General features: G+C 42.2%; 1 protein-coding gene across 1 annotated transcript in view; it reads right to left on the reverse strand.

Moving 5' to 3' along the window:
- Positions 1-12,461, reverse strand: part of PMM2 (phosphomannomutase 2) — a 30,753-nt gene extending 18,292 nt beyond the window's left edge. Inside the window, exons 1-2 of the mRNA XM_042921229.1 lie at positions 12,332-12,461; positions 592-703 (exon numbers count right to left, since the gene is read on the reverse strand). Coding sequence (XP_042777163.1) covers positions 592-703; positions 12,332-12,397 — 178 coding nt within the window. The 5' untranslated portion in view covers positions 12,398-12,461. The remainder of the gene's footprint in view (positions 1-591; positions 704-12,331) is intronic.
- Between the last annotated feature and the right edge of the window lie 172 nt (positions 12,462-12,633).

Consider the following 12,633-nt stretch of genomic DNA (forward strand, 5'->3'; position numbering starts at 1 on the left):
CCAGTTTCCAACAAGCATGGAGTGTGGCGCTAGGGGGGCTGTGCATGAGGCCATCCGGGGGAGCAGCTGAAATACGATTCCCAGGCCCCACGGACCTCATAGTCTCCAGTGAAGGGGCCAATAAGTATGCCCGGCTTCCTGGGGTCCTGTGCTAGAGAGTCTGGTTCAAAAGAAGGGGAGCAGCCTGGGTGACTCATGAATAGGGAACTCTGGGAAACACCGTGTTAGGGCAACAGACGGCCCCCACACCCAGAGGGCACCTCAACACCCGGGTGAGAAGGACAGTCAGGAGACAGGGTCTGAGCAGAGCTGGGAGAGTGGACGCGGACAACATAAGCATTCTGGGCAATGACACAGACACTGGAAGTTCTGGGGAAACGCCCCACGCGTCTGAGTACCAAGAGGTCCACCACCGACTCCAGAAATTTACTCATGGGATTAAAAACAGGAAAGAGAAAGCAGAGAGAATGACCCCCCCAACAAGGAATCATGTGGGGAGGAGGCCTCGGGCCGGTGACACTTAACAGCGACAGGCCCTGCCTCCTAAGAAGTTAATCTTCTACCGAATGCAATCAGCAATGTCGACATTACCGTCACTTCCCAGCTGCTCCTGCACTTTCTCAAAGTCGGACCCGCCCACCACTCCAATCTTCATCTTCCGTCTCAGGTTTTGGAGAAAGCCGTCCATTTCCTTGGTGATTTTCTACGTTTCAAGAAGGAAAATAAAAAGTCGTGAGCGGTAAAGTGATCAGGAGACGAAACCTGGAGGGACACAATCCTTACGTTCATACAAACCAATTCAGGCTCTAGGTCTGTAGACGAGTCCAAGTACATCAGCTTTTCACCAGAAAAAACCTGTTAACGTTTACTTATTTCTACCTAAAACACACAAGTAATACATAAACAGCCGGTGTGTGCTGTTCTGGCTAGTCCTCTCTGCATTTCTAGGCTTGTTTGTATGCAGAAAAATAAATAGGTCTTGTTTTTGGAAACACGAGTAGACTCATTCTAAGTCCTGTGCAATGACTCGCTTTTTCAGCCTTAAGTGGTGATTTTTCCAAACCAATGGACACGGACTAGCGCACTTCCTACAAATGTTACCCTGTGCTCTACTTACGAATGTAGGTGGCTGATTTTAACGAAAATAACACAACACAATTAAAGAGGACGTTGAGAATTGATTTGTTATAACTACATAAAACCAAAGCAAAAACAAAAGCCATGAGAGTAAAATCACTAGATTTTTTTAGTCTCTCCTAAAAGAAAAGCTCCTATCTATAAACAGTGGTCACAACAGTATAATTTTATGCTGGTTAAAATCCAAACTGTGCACTAATTCAAAAGAAATTAGAAAGTCACACGAAAAGACATCTCTGTTAAGACAAATAACAATTAAGTTTTAAAAGTTATGTTGTTAGGGGCTCCTGGATGGCTCAATTGGTTAAGCTTCTAACTTTGGCTCAGGTCATGATCTCGTACTTTGTGAGTTCGAGCCCCGCATCAGGCTCTGTGCTGACAGCTCAGAGTCTGGAGCCCGCTTTGGATTCTGTGTCTCCTCTCTCTGCCCCTCCCCTACTTGTGTTCTGTCTCTATCAAAAATAAATAAATGCAAAAAAATAAAATAAAAAAGTTATTTTGTTATTTTTTGTCAATCTGAATTGTACATTCACATGGGTATTTTTATTTTTATTTTTTTAAAATAAACTCTGCCCCCAACATGGGGCTAGAACTCATGACCCCGAGATTAAGAGTTGCCAGGCGCCCCTCACAGGAGTGAGCCAGTGAGGCGCCCCTGACAGTTCTATCTTTAGAAATGAAGTTACCAGAAATTAAAAACAAAAATAAAAATGACTTAAATTCAGTACATAAACATCTGGAATTCCATCTTCTCTTTTTCTTAAAAACAAAACAAACTGGTTTAGAGTAATCCACACATAGGACTAACCAAATTGCACAGAGGGCTTGTAACAGAGTCTTTTCTGTATCTTCAGGGGAATCTTGATGTGGCACACACAATGTAGAACTGCACTGGTGGCCTTTGTGAGTCAGTGACTGTGAAAATGGGTCCTAGACACCCCCCCCCCCCCCCCCGGGCCAACTGGCTTACTCTCACCTGAGGTCAGAATGGCAGAAGTGGGGGAAGACTCCCTGGATTGCAAAATACTAAAAATGCAATACTTCTGGGCGCCTCAGTGGTTCAGTCGGTTAAGTGTCCGACTTCGGTTCAGATCGTGATCTCGCGGTTCGTGGGTTCGAGCCCCGTGTTGGGCTTTGTGCTGACAGCTCGGAGCCTGGAATCTGCTTCAGGTTCTGTGCCTCCCTTTCTCTCTGCCCCTCCCCAGCTCATGCTCTGTCTCTGTCTCTCAAAAATAAATAAATGTTAAAATAAATTTTTAAAAAATGCAATACTTCCATCTTCAAACAGAAGCCCGAAGCTGCAATTTATGTGATCTTAACCCCTGTGCACAGTGATGAGCTCCAAGGCACTGTGGCCATCAGACATGTGTCTGCAATGTGAATGGGTTGTAGAAGACACCCTTTCACTTCCAAGTGGCAGCAAATATTTTTTTGACAGGAAATAAGACCCAGCTGCTTGTGACCACAACAGGCATCTCAATTACCCATTGTAGGAGACATCTTTAGAGCAAAATAATCACACACCAAAGTTGTTGTGATGTTCCCAAATAACTCTTGTGTTGACAATTACAAGGAATTCTTTATAAATCACCCTGGACAAAATAAACAGAGAAAGATTCAAAAGCTTGAGATTAAGGTCAAAGACTGTTAAAAATTCACCTTCTGACTACTAGGTATTTATTCAAGGGATACAGGTGTGCTGTTTTGAAGGGACACACGCACCCCAATGTTTACAGCAGCACTATCAACAATAGCCAAAGTATGGAAAGAGCCCAAACGTCCATCGATGGATGAATGGATAAAAAAGATGTGGTATATTTATACGATGGAGTATTACTTGGCAATCAAAAAGAATGGTATCTTGCCATTTGCAACTACGTGGATGGAACTGGAGGCTATTATGCTAAGTGAAATTAGTCAGAGAAAGACAAATATCATATGACTTCACTCATACGAGGACTTTAAGATACAAAACAGATGAATATAAGGGAAGGGAAGCAAAAATAATATAAAAACAGGGAGGGGGACAAAACAGAAGAGACTCTTAAAAATGGAGAACAAAGAGAGGGTTGCTGGAGGGGCTGTGGGAGGGGGGGAGGGGCTAAATGGCTAAGGGGCATGAAGGGATCTACTCCCGAAATCATTGTTGCACTACATGGTAACTAACTTGGATGTAAATTAAAAAAGAAAAATTAAAAAAGAAAAATAAATAAAAATTAATAAAAAAAAATTCACCTTCTGAAAAAACCAACTATGAGAGACTTTTTTTGGGGACAAGAAAGGAAAACCGACGGCAGCAAAGAAGACTCAGCAAAATAGGGCGCAGCGGCCAGCACCGACCCGCTGCCTAGTTCTGCAAGGTACGACAGCAACACAGCGATATCCATTCGTTTGTGTAGTGCCTGTGGCCACCACAACACAGTCGATTAGTTGTGACAGAGACCACATCGCCTGCACAGTCTCAACGAGTTATTTACCATCTGGCCTTGTGCAGAAAAACATCTGCCAACTGCTGGACTGGGGCATTACATAAGATGAGGGAACTGGTGATAATTTTCCCAGGTGTGACGATGGCCCCTGTGGTCACCACAGATGTCCTCAAGAGATGCAGGATGAAAAATTTAGTGGTGAAGCACCATGATGACTATGGCTTAAGGAGTGGTACAGCGCGGAATAAACAAGTAGAAAGACAGTTAATGTCAATCAGTGTTGAATTTAAGTGGTGGGGATATGGCTGTATACTAGTTTTTCAGTGGTTCTGGTGCCTGAATGTTTTCTAACACACAGCTGGTAAACAACTGTTTCCCATTCAGGCTTGTGCCTCCCTTCTTTTCACAGACTTTTATTCTGAGTCTCAACTGTTTTTGTTTTTATGTTTAGTTCTTTTTTCAAATAAAAAAAAATTATTTATTTAGAGAGAGACAGTGTGAGTGGGGGAGGGGCAGAGAGAGAGGGAGAGGAGAGAGAACCCCAAGCAGGCTCTGCACTGTCAGTACAGAGCCCGATGCAGGGCTCGAACTCATGACACCGTGAGATCATGACCTGAGCTGAAACCGAGAGTTAGATGCTTACCGACTGAGCCACCCAGGTGCCCCTCAACTGTTTTTAGATGGCGTGGCAGTCCTTAGGAAAGTATTCAGCCCAAGAAGATTCTACTTAAACAGTGATATGTGCAAGGCTCTGGACTCCATTCAAACTAGATTTTACCTGTTTGCATCATACCGTCCTTTAGCAGCTGCAAGATAACCTATTCTGCTTCCGGATTGTAATGTGCTTATCAGTGTTGGAGAATATGTGTATTGAGGAAGGGAAAGGTTGTATAATGAATAGATCTGTTGGTAAAGTATATTTGTTTTTACCTGGAGCACCCAGCACACAGAAACAATTTTCTTTTAAATTAAGACTTTTTTTTTCAGTGTTAAAATTGTTTGCTGCCAAGAATATCATATTTCAGGTATTTTAAGGGAATACGTTGTGGGTTTCTTTGCTATTTCATACTGCACGCTTATCTATCCTGATTCCTTCTGGGAGTCAGAAGCACCTTCTGGAATGGCAGAACCAGGAGCCAGAACAGCATCCGTCTTACAGCAATGGCAGAAAATGGGAAACTTAGCAAAGAACAATGCCCAGTAGACCAGAAACTTGTACCAGATTTGCTGTGACAAATCGAGATCATGGTTTCACTGAATCTCAGTTTCCTTTATTTAAAATGGTAACAAAAATTATCCTATTTGGAGGGTGCCTGGGTGACTCAGTCAGTTGGGTGTCTGACTTGATTTCAGCTCATATCAGGATCCCAGAGTCGTGGGATCAAGCCCCCATCAGGTTCCACACTGAGCAGGGAGCCTGCTTAAGATTCGTTCTCTTTCCCTCTGCCCCTCTCCCTGGCTCATGCTCTTTCTCAAAAAAAAGAAAAAAAAAATCTACTTGGGTAAAAGAGGGAGACGGCTTGAGAGGGAGAAGGTTCTAAAAAGGTTTGGAATGTGAACCATAGACCATTACAGCCAATGGGCCAAATGGAGCAGCTGTTTGTTTTCATAACAAATCAGTAAAGTTTTATTGGAACCGAATGAAGCTGGTCTACCTGTCGTCTATGGCTGCTTTTGCATTAGAATTGATTAGTTACTACAGACCACATGGCTGTCAAAGACAAAAATTCTTGCTATCTGACCCTTTAGGAACAATGAAATGCTGACTCTGGCTCTGGACCAGCAAGAACTTGTAGCTGTCCACAAGTGCAGGCTGGTTGCTGAATCTGTGTCAAAAGGAGCCTTTGAAGAACAAGGCAGTTGAGTATCACCACTAGATCCACTGAACCTGCGGGCCAGAAAGGCAAACTGATCTAAAACCACATGCATTTAATGTGGAAATGTGGAGCACACCATTGCCACCACTCAGCCCAAATCAAGAAGGTAGGGATACAATGTGAAGATAGTGAGGTCACTTCAGTGACCAGTCTGTGCAAGGAGGAGGTCAGAGTGAGCTTCACCACAAACGCAGACCTTAACTGAAACCTATCCATGCCTGTAGCAGCAAAATCAGCAAGTGGGAAGCAAGCTTCCGGGAGTCCGAGGAGGCTCTCAGGAGGCAGTCTGCAAAAATCTGGGCCTCCTTGATCACTTCTACTGGAGAAGGGGGTGGAGAGGGGAGGGGTGCTAGCGGCTACTATTTATTATTACTGAACCCAGCCTATCGTAGCCAAGATACTTTAGTGAATTTGTTCGATTTCATTCGAGCCTCACCAACACCATATGGAACTGGGAATGCCCCCATTTAAAACCACTCGGGTTGGGGGGGCGTTATGGGAGGAGCCAAGATGGCGGAACAGCATGTAAGTTTTTTTGTGTCTTGCATCCATGAAACACAGCCAGATCAACACTAAACTATGCTGCACAACTCGAAAACCGATTTGAGGATTAATACAACACCCTGCACAACCTGAACCACAGAACTCAGCAGAGAGAAACTTCATTTTCAATTTTTATTAAAAATATTTTTCGTTAATTTTTTCTACTGTATTTTTTACTTCTGTGTAATTTTTTTTCTTTTTTTTTTTTTTTAATTTTTTTTTTTTTAACGTTTATTTATTTTTGAGACAGAGAGAGACAGAGCATGAACGGGGGAGGGTCAGAGAGAGAGGGAGACACAGAATCAGAAGCAGGCTCCAGGCTCTGAGCCATCAGCCCAGAGCCCGACGCGGGGCTCGAACTCACGGACCGTGAGATCGTGACCTGAGCTGAAGTCGGACGCTCAACCGACTGAGCCACCCAGGCGCCCCTGTAATTTTTTTTCTAATTCTATTTTCCTTTCATCATTTCATTTTATTCCATTTCAGTGTATTCATTTTTTTCAAATTTTCAAACGATTTCCTTTTTTTTCTTTCCCCTTTTTCTTCTAATCTATCAAGTACAATTCAATACCCAGACCAAAACACACCTAGGATCTAGCATCATTTATTTGATTTTTGTGTGTGTTGTTTTTAATTTTAATTTTTTTAATTTAGTTTTTTTAACCTCATTAATTCCCTTTCTCCCTTCAAAATGAGGAAACAATGGAATTCACCCCAGAAGAAAGAGCAGGAAGAAACGACAGCCAGGGAATTAACCAACACAGATACAAGCAAGATGTCTGAACCAGAATTTAGAATCACGATCATAAGAATACTACCTGGAGTCGAAAATAGTTTAGAATCACTTTCTGTGGAGATAAAAGACGTAAAAGCTAGTCAGGATGAAATAAAAAATGTTGTAACTGAGGTAGCTGCAATCTCGAATGGATCCAGGGCGGCAAGGATGCATGAGGCGGAAAAGCGACAGACTAAGGCAAAAGAGCAAGGTTTAAGGATTAGAGAAATCAGTGACTCATTTAAAAGGAACAACATCAAAATCATAGGGGTCCCAGAAGATGAAGAGAGAGAAAAAGGGGTAGAAGGGTTATGTGAGCAAATCATAGCAGAAAAGTTTCCTAACCTGGGGAAAGACACAGACATCAAAATCCAGGAAGCACAGAGAACCCCCATTAGTTTCAACAAAAACCAACCATCAACAAGGCATATCATAGTCAAATTTGCAAAATACTCAGGCAAGGAAGAATCACGAAAGCAGCAAGGGAAAAAAAAAGTCCCTAATCTACAAGGGAAGACAGATCAGGTTTGCAGCAGACCTATGCACAGAAACTTGGCAGGCCAGAAAGGGGTGGCAGGATAAATTCAATGTACTTAATCAGAAAAATATGCAGCCAAGAATTCTTTATTCAGCAAAGCTCTCATTCAAAATATAAAGAGAGATAAACAGTTTCCCAGACAAACAAAAATTAAAGGAGTTTGTGACTACTAAATGAGCCCTCCGAGAAATTTTAAGGGCGACTCTGTGAGGGGAGAAAAGACAAACAAAACAAAACAAACCCTAAAAAAATACATAAAGACCAAAAGCAACAAAGACTAGAAAAGACCAGAGAACACCACCAGAAACTCCAACTCTACAGGCAACATAATAGCAATAAATTCATATCTTTCAGTACTGACTCTAAATGTCAATGGACTCAATGCTCCAATCAAAAGACATAGGGCAAAAGAATGGATAAGAAAACAAGATCCATCTATATGCTGTTTACAAGAGACACACTTCAGACCTAAAGACACCTTCAGATTCAAAGTAAGGGGATGGAGAACCATCTATCATGCTACTGGTTGACAAAAGAAAGCCAGAGTAGCCATACTTATATCAAACAATCTAGACTTTAAAATAAAGACTGTAACAAGAGATGAAGAAAGGTATTATATCATAATTTAAGGGGTCTACCCACCAAGAAGACCTAACAATTGTAAACACTTATGCTCCAAATGTGAGAGGACCCAAATACATAAATCAATTAGTCACAAATATAAAGAAATTCATAGATAATAATACCATAATAGTAGGGGACTTCAACACCCCACTTACAACAATGGAAAGATCATCTAATCAGAAAATCAACAAGGAAACAATGGCTTTGAAGGACACAATGAATCAGATGGACTTAACAGATATATTCAGAACATTTCATCCTAAAGCAGCAGAATATACACTCTTCTTCAGTGCACATGGAATGTTCTCCAGAATAGATCACATACTGGGACAAAATCAGCCCTCAACAATTACAAAAAGATGGAGATCATACTGTGCATATTTTCAGACCACAACGCTATGAAACTCGAAATCAACCACAAGAAAAAACTTGGAAAGGTAACAAACACTTGGAGACTGAATAACATCCTATTAAAGAATGAATGGGCTAACCAGGAAGTCAAAGAGGAAATTAAAAAGTACATGGAAGCCAATGAAACTGATAACACCACACCCCAAAACATCTGGGACACAGCAAAGACAGTCATAAGAAGAAAGTATATAGCAATCCAGGCCTCCCTAAAGAAGGAAGAAAGGTCTCAGATAGACAACCTAACCTTACACCTTAAAGAGCTGGAAAAGGAACAGCAAATAAAACCCAAAACCAGCAGAAGACAGAAAATAATAAAGATTAGAGCAGAAATTAATGCTACTGAAACCAAAAAAAAAAAAAAAAAAAACCAACAACAACAACAAAAAAAACAGATCAATGAAATCAGAAGCTGGTTCTTTGTAAGAATTAACAAAATTGATAAAACACTAGCCAATTTGATCAAAAAGAAAAAGGACACAAATAAATAAAATCAAGAATGAAAGAGGAGAGATCACAACCAACACAGCAGAAATAAATAAGAAAATATTATGAGCAATTATACACCAATAAAATGGGCAATCTGGAAGAAATGGACAAATTCCTAGAAACATATAAACTACCAAAGTTGAAACAGGAAGAAATAGAAAATTTGAACAGACCCATAATCAGTAAAGAAATCGAATTAGTAATCAAAAATCTCCCCAAAAACAAGAGTCCAGGGCCAGATGGCTTTCCAAGGGACTTCTACCAAACATTTAAGGAAGAGTTAACACCTACTCTCTTGAAGCTGTTCCGAAAAATAGGAATGGAAGGAAAACTTCTAAACTCTTTCTACGAAGCCAGCATTACCTTGATTCCAAAACCAATTCCAACAATACATTAAAAAAAGTATCCACCACGAGCAAGTAGGATTTATACCTGGGATGCAGGGCTGGTTCCATATCTATAAAACAATCAATGTGATTCATCACATCAGTAAAACAAAGGATAAGAATCACATGATCCTCTCAACAGATGCAGAGAAAACATTTGAAAAAATACAGCATTTTTTCTTGATAAAAACCCTCAAGAAAGCAGGGCTAGAAGGACCATACCTCGAGATCATAAAAGCCATATATCAAAGACCCAATGCTAATATCATCCTCAACGGGGAAAAAGTGAGAGCTTTCCCCCTAAGGTCAGGAACAAGACAGGGATGTCCATTCTCGCCACTGTTATTCAACACAGTATTGGAAGTCTTCGCCTCAGCAATCAGACAACACAAAGACATAAAAGGCATCCAAATCAGCCAAACTTTCACTCTTCACAGATGACATGATACTCTATATGGAAAATCCAAAAGATTCCACCAAAAAACTGCTAGAACTGATTCATGAATTCAGCAAAGTGGCAGGATAGAAAATCAATTCCCAGAAATTGGTTGCATTCCTATACACCAACAATGAAGCAACAGAAAGAGAAATCAAGGAATTGATCTCATTTATAATTGCCACCCAAAACCATAAAATACCTAGGAATAAATCTAACCAAAGAGGTGAAAAATCTATACACTGAAAACTACAGAAAGCTTATGAAAGAAATTGAAAAAGACACACACACACAAGAAAAAATATTCCATGCTCCTGGAGAGGAAAAATAAATATTGTTGAAATGTCAATACTACCGAAAGCAATCTACAGATTCAATGCAATCCCTATCAAAATAACACCAGTATTCTTCACAGAGCTAGAACAAATAATCCTAAAATTTGTATGGAACCAGAAAAGACCCCAAAAAGCCAAAGCAATCTTGAAAAAGAAAACCAAAGCAGGAGGCATCACAATCCTGGACTTCAGGCTGTATTACAAAGCTGTCATCATCAAGACAGTATGGTACTGGCACAAGAACAAACACTCAGATCAATGGATAGAGAACCCAGAAAAGGACCCACAAACGTATGGTCAACTAATCTTTGACAAAGCAGGAAAGGATATACGATGGAATAAAGACAGTCTCTTCAGCAAATGATGCTGGGAAAACTGGACAGCGACATGCAGAAGAATGAACCTGGACCACTTTCTTATACCAGACACAAAAATAAACTCAAACTGAATGAAAGACCTAAATGTAAGACAGGAAGCCATCAAACTCCTCGAGGAGAAAGCAGGCAAAAACCTCTTTGACCTTGGCCGCAGCAACTTCTTAACACGTCTCCGGAGGCAAGGGAAACAAAAACAAAAATGAACTACCGGGACCTCATCAAAATAAAAAGCTTCTGCACAGCAAAGGAAACAATCAGCAAAACTAAAAGGCAACCGACGGAATGGGAGAAGATATTTGCAAATGACAAATCATATAAAGGGTTAGTATCCAAAATCTATAAAGAAGTTATCAAAGTCAACACCCAAAAAACAAAGAATCCAGTGAAGAAATGGGCAAAAGACATGAATAGACACTTCTCCAAAGAAGACAGCTAGATGGCCAACCGACACATGAAAAAATGCTGAACGTCACTCATCATCCGGGAAATGCAAATCAAAACCACAATGAGATACCACCTGACACCTGTCAGAATGGCTCACATTAACAACTCAGGCAACAACAGATGTTGGCGAGGATGTGGAGAAAGAGGATCTCTTTTTCATTGCTGGTGGGAATGCAAGCTGTTGCCGCCACTCTGGAAAACAGTATGGAGGCTCCTCAAAAAATTAAAAATAGAATTATCTTACGACCGGGGCGCCTGGGTGGCGCAGTCGGTTAAGCGTCCGACTTCAGCCAGGTCACGATCTCGCGGTCCGTGAGTTCGAGCCCCGCGTCAGGCTCTGGGCTGATGGCTCGGAGCCTGGAGCCTGTTTCCGATTCTGTGTCTCCCTCTCTCTCTGCCCCTCCCCCGTTCATGCTCTGTCTCTCTCTGTCCCAAAAATAAAAATTAAAAAAAAAAAAAATGTTGAAAAAAAGAATTATGTTACGACCAAGCCATTGCACTACTAAGTATTTATCCAAGAAATAAAGGGATGCAGTTTCGAAGGGGCACATGCACCCCAATGTTTACAGCAGCACTATCAACAATAGCCAAAGTATGGAAAGAGCCCAAATGTCCATCGATGGATGAATGGATAAAGAAGATGTGGCATATATCTACAATGGAGTATTACTCGTCAATCAAAAAGAATGAAATCTTGTCATTTGCCACTACGTGGATGGAACTTGAGGGTATTATGCTAAGCGGAAAAGCAAAATTTGACAGTCAGAAAAGACAAATATCATATGACTTCATTCATATGAGGACTTAAGACACAGAAGTGATAAACACAAGGGAAGGGGAGGGATGTGGGATTTCGGGAACATGGAGGGGGACAAAACATAAAAGACTCTTCAATATGGAGAACAAACAGAGGGTTACTGGAGGGGTTGTGGCAGGGGGATGGGCTAAATAGGTAAGGGCATTAAGGAATCTACTCCTGAAATCATTGTTGCACTATATGCTAACTTGGATGTAAATTAAAAATTAACAAATAAAAAACAAACAAAAACAAACAAAAAAACCACTCAGGGGTTCAGTGATTTGCTCTAGGTCAGACAGCTGTCAACAGAGTGAAGTTGAGACTCTATTAGGTCTGTTTGACCTGGAAACCTATGTTTTTCCTATTAGGATGCAAGATGCAGCTCATAGGTGACAGGACTGAGGAGGGAACATAGCTGGTAAGAGGGCTGAGTTGGGGTTCAAATTCAGGGCATGCGGTGAGAGTCCAAAACTGCGTTTTCCAACCCCATACACGTTGTTTGCTTTCAAGGGTTTTCAGCCCGTCTCATCTCTCCGAGCACCCTGAGGTCTTGGGGATGTGTTTCGAGTTTCCGTTTCACCCCTGGAAGGCACCCAGAACGGAGTTCAGCCTTGCCGAGGAGGTAGGCGGCCCTCAGCCGCCCCTCGACCCCCACCCTGGGCGGCCGTCGGCCCCAAATGTGAGCAGCAGGAGGCTCTGCACCCGCTGCCGCCAGCCGGCCGGGTGCCGCCTACCTGTCGCGGGGCGGTCAGGGTCCCGTCCACGTCGAAGAGGCATAGCGCCGGGCCAGACGCCGCCATGTCCCCCGTTTCCAGCCGCACTTGATGAGACTCGTTGGCAACCAGGAACTCGGCCCGGAACTTCCGGGCTCGGCCCCCGTGCCACAGGGCACGCTGGGAGAAGGAGGATCCATTCCCACGTGTCTGGGACTAGAGTCAGTTGCTCTTTAGGAACCACAAATCCCAGAATGCAATGCGTCCACACGCCGACCTCCTACGGCCGAGCAGGCGCTCTTAGAGGTTCCGGGGGCGGGGGA

This window comes from Panthera leo, chromosome E3, assembly GCF_018350215.1.
Source record: "Panthera leo isolate Ple1 chromosome E3, P.leo_Ple1_pat1.1, whole genome shotgun sequence".
Taxonomy (NCBI): Eukaryota; Metazoa; Chordata; class Mammalia; order Carnivora; family Felidae; genus Panthera; species Panthera leo.